This window comes from Lolium rigidum, chromosome 5 (assembly GCF_022539505.1).
Source record: "Lolium rigidum isolate FL_2022 chromosome 5, APGP_CSIRO_Lrig_0.1, whole genome shotgun sequence".
In the NCBI taxonomy this organism is placed as follows: domain Eukaryota; kingdom Viridiplantae; phylum Streptophyta; class Magnoliopsida; order Poales; family Poaceae; genus Lolium; species Lolium rigidum.
The window spans coordinates 53,811,914-53,816,165 of record NC_061512.1 but is presented as its reverse complement, the minus strand read 5'-3'; the positions used below and the strand labels follow the sequence as shown (position 1 = coordinate 53,816,165).

Sequence of the window (4,252 nt, the reverse complement as noted above, 5' to 3'; positions counted from 1 at the left end):
CATTAGAGTTCACAAACTATTCTTTATGTATAGAGGCTGCCACATGTAGCTTACAAATCAGTTATTCAACATCTAAGGTCGTGAACTTAAAGATATGGATACTTGTATAGTTGTATTGTACAGCACTTCTACATAATTTATTAGTTGACACGCACATTGTGCGTGCATATTTACTAGTTAACATAAAATAGAGGGAGTACAAAATTTAAGCAGAAAAGAGATAATCAATCTCAGGCAGCAGAAGTTTCATGTAAACAAATCTGAAATCTTTCAAGGCCCTGGGCACAAAGTCTATTTGCAACTGCAAAAGGCATCTAATTAAGAAACTATCGGAGAATTCCAGTTGATCGCATCGTGCTTGATATATATATGTAGCCAATTTTCATACTTACTCTCTTTTCTCTACGGGCAACTCATCTTCTCCCAGAGATAATTGACATGGCCACATGGGCAGAAAAAAACTTCATGCTGATAAATCTCAAATGATGCGAGGCCCGCTTCATCTGGATCGACTGGTCGGTGCACAAGATGTGCATATTATTCATAAGAATACTCTCCTTTGAGATTACTTTAGTACTGCAAGCATGCAACTGCAAAAGACATCTCATTAAGAAACTATTGGAGAATTTATCCTAGCATACAATCCGGTGTGATTCATATATGGGCCATTTTTCAGAATATTCAGTCTCTTTTGTCTATGGGCAACTCATCTTCTCCCGTCGGCCGATATGGACCGACCCCGTCGGGGAGTTTTGTGTACGCCGGTGGTATTGGACGATATGCCACTGGACTTACCCTGTCCGACTCAAACGGAACAGTCGGTCTGTATACCGGCGATATTGGACTGTAACTAGGGGGTGATGGATTATATATCGACGATATACTGGACGAGCGGGGAGTGATGGATCATATACCGATGATGCCGGACTGCTGTATGCAGGCGATACCGGATTGTATGCACGGAAAGATGAACCATATACATCAGTGGCCTCGTCACAATTTCTTTTTGTTGTGGTGTACTCCTGAAACGGGGCAGGGAACGGGATCGCCACTCCGGCACCACTGCTAGGGTCGACAACATGTCCCTCAAAGATGACTGTGTGTGACTCCTCTTCGATGATGAAGTAGGCAAACGGGTGGTCGGCGACGAAATCCACTCTCCGCGACTGATCTGGACTGTAGGTCGGGCAAGTAGGTGAATATGTGACAACGGCAGCTCTGGTTCCTTCCTCGTTGACCTCGATGACAGCCTTTTGGAAGACGTCATGCACGAGGAGCGGCAAGTCGGAGCCGCCTTCCTCAAGCATGTCAGAGAGGTCGGCCTCTGGAGTGAAAGGTAGCCGGAGACCCAAATCGTTGAGGACGGCGGTGACGCTTCTATGAAAGGAATGTTTGAACTTGGGCACCTGAAACTGGCCTACCCTGACCGTGCTCTGTGGCAGGTGCTCACGCAGAAAGTCTGGGGATGACGTGATCTTATCCAGCAGGCTCCCTAGGCCGTCGAGCGAGTCCGGGAGGAAGATGCACATGCAGTGGTGTAATCGGGTACATGATGAGCTCTTGTAGCGTAGCTTGAGCACCATGAATCCGTCGTGCTCCGCGATGTAGTGCCTAGAGTAGTTGGTCATGAACGGGACGTTGACGGCAGTGCCATCGAGCCGGTAGAATGGCTTGTTCGTCGTCTGTCTCTCGTCAAACGCCAGGTTCCACTTGCCTTTGAAGTAGACAGCACTGGCTAGCACGAGCCTGGTGTTCGGCTCCAGAGATCTCGGAGGTACGACGGACGTGATGAGGTTCCTTGTGGCCTCCGCGACCCAGGTGTTGATCTGCCGCGTTGCCTGCTCTGGCTCGTTGAGGAAGTCCACGACGCTGGCCTCAGCCTTGTAGGTGCCGACGACGTCGTCGCGGTAGGCCGGCTTTATCGGCCGCGTCAGGTCGCTCCACGCGCCGTACGCGAACGCCACGCTCGGCCCGCCGGACTCAGACATGTCTCTGAGGGGTCCCTCCCGGAGAAGCGCCACCGAGTTCTCTAGCTCGCGGCGCGACCGCGCGCCTAAGACGCGGAGGACCTCCTCCAGGGTTGCCCCGCCAGCGCCGGCGGCCAGGAGCGCGAGGACGGCGTAGATGGAGAGCGGCGAGAAGACCAGGTTGACGTTTTTGTTTGCGTCGGCGAGTCGCTTGGTGAGGCGGGCGGCGAGATCGGTCATGCCGGACTGCTGCGCTTCCATGATATCTATCGTCGGGCAAGTCAAAGATTAGAGATCAATCGGGATAGCCTCCGGCTAGATATATATATGGAGGCGGGCGTATGTCCGTCTTGTGTGCGTATGTTCTTATTCTTTTTCTTAATAGTCGGTGTAGTTTAGGAGTCCCGAATCTCGATTGGATCATAATACTGTGTATTTGACAGGAAACAGTTCTGAAAGGAGCCAGTGTTCAGCATTACACAGATGCGCATCATGGTTGCTTTAGGATGCGGCGGCTTCATCCCCCTTATCTCCATGCATAAGAGCATCTCCATATATAGGAGTATCTTGAGTCGCTCTTTTAAAATTGCCTACGGCAACATCATCAGGTCAAGCCTTTGGGAGCGCCTATGGGGAGCCGCGTTCCGATTTCGCCCTCAAAAAGATTTTTCAAATATTTTTTTTTATCAATTTTGAAATTGAAATGCACATAATCTCAGTTAAAATTTGAAGTACACGCCATCAAAACGATGCCAAATCTGACCTACATATTACAACACCGTGTCAATGAAATGCAAATGAGGTGCTCCGCTGTTGCCGGTGTAGGTTGCGGCTCTTCCACGGTACAAAGCTCTTTCGTCGCCATCGCTGCCACTGGTGTTGCAGCCGCCTGTGTTGGAGCCGCAGTTGCTGGAGTTGTTCTCCGGCGTTGCATGAAGGCAGCCCATTTCTCCATGTACCACGCCTTTACCTCCGCGTCTATGTGGGACGTGTAGGCAGTCATGAAGAAAAAATCCTCGATCTTGAATTTTGATTCCCCAACATCTCTTTCCACCTTGCGTCGCTCTTGATAGCATAGGCGGCCTTGCCAAACATGACCTTGTGAGGCACTTGTCCACCGCCGATTGCACCCTCTCAGCCTGTGTCGCCGCAATAACGGCCGTCTTTGCCTTTGCAGTGACCCAACATACCACTGCATGTTGTGGTACGCAAGTTATTGACATAACATCAACGAAACACCGTCCCACTAGTATTACATCCCTTGAAGTGCTACAACAAAAACATTTGCGAGTCCAATGCATGTATGAGCTGACTCCTCTGTCTCCGATTACAACTCCGATTCTTCGCAGAAGATCATCACAATCTCCTAATTATAATGAGGTAAAACTGCAAATAAACTCCAGGAGAACAACTCGTAGACAAACTTATTGCTAACTTCCACTATAGAGATACTTGAGTTGCTAAAGAAACTATGACTGAACTCTAGCTAATTGCCTTCTAAGTTTAGGTAATGAGTTCCCTCCTACTTCTAATATGGGTTTCCACCATGGTTACTGTAGATGTTGACCTCCTCCGTCTTCGAGATTCACGGTAGCTTCTCCTTCAATGCCTCCCAATCTAAGCAGGGGTTCAAGAGGAAACCGGTGATTACGAGCATACTCGGAAAATTCAACAATAGAAATAGGTGTTTCATAAACTAGCTACAGCCATAGATCAGAAAGTTGTAGGCAAATGCGAGATGATGTAATCATTTCTTCAAAAGGTTAATTTTATTATTAAAAAAATTTGTCCGATAGCCTTCGCACGGTGTCTAGAACTTGATGGAGCTCATTTCCTACAGCGTACGCAGTTCCTACCTGAAATAGAGAGTGAGAAACCATAATTTGATACACGGTGTTACTTTTCCCATAAGAGAACTTATCCTTGTTTCCAACTGGGCTCGATATTTCCGTCCACACTTACTGAGTGTGAGGCCCAATATAAGGACCAAGTCAATCGTTGTTCTTCTCCATGACCCAGCATATCCACCATTTTGTATTCGCAGTCCCTTGGTTGCTTGACCCCTGACCATGATACAATCCATCGTAGACGGTAGAGCACCCTTCGTCTATAATAGGGGAGCATAAGGCCCTCCCAACCGATGGGGAATGGCCAAACTCGCATGCATGCTGTATCAAATCCATTGATATTTGCGAGAGGAAAAAGGTACATATGACTTCTCCATCCCACTCCAGATCATGGTTAACACGAGATTTATGGTGCAAGAATCACTGGACGATATTTTT

General features: G+C 48.1%; 1 protein-coding gene across 1 annotated transcript; it reads right to left on the bottom strand.

Moving 5' to 3' along the window:
- Window positions 1-205: 205 nt before the first annotated feature.
- LOC124655980 (putative serpin-Z8) lies at window positions 206-2,207 on the bottom strand. The gene is made up of 3 exons (XM_047194799.1): window positions 1,245-2,207; window positions 948-1,124; window positions 206-301 (listed from the first exon to the last, which is right to left on the bottom strand). Exons 1-3 carry the CDS (start codon window positions 2,205-2,207, stop codon window positions 206-208), a joined length of 1,236 nt encoding a protein of 411 aa, XP_047050755.1.
- Window positions 2,208-4,252: the final 2,045 nt, after the last annotated feature.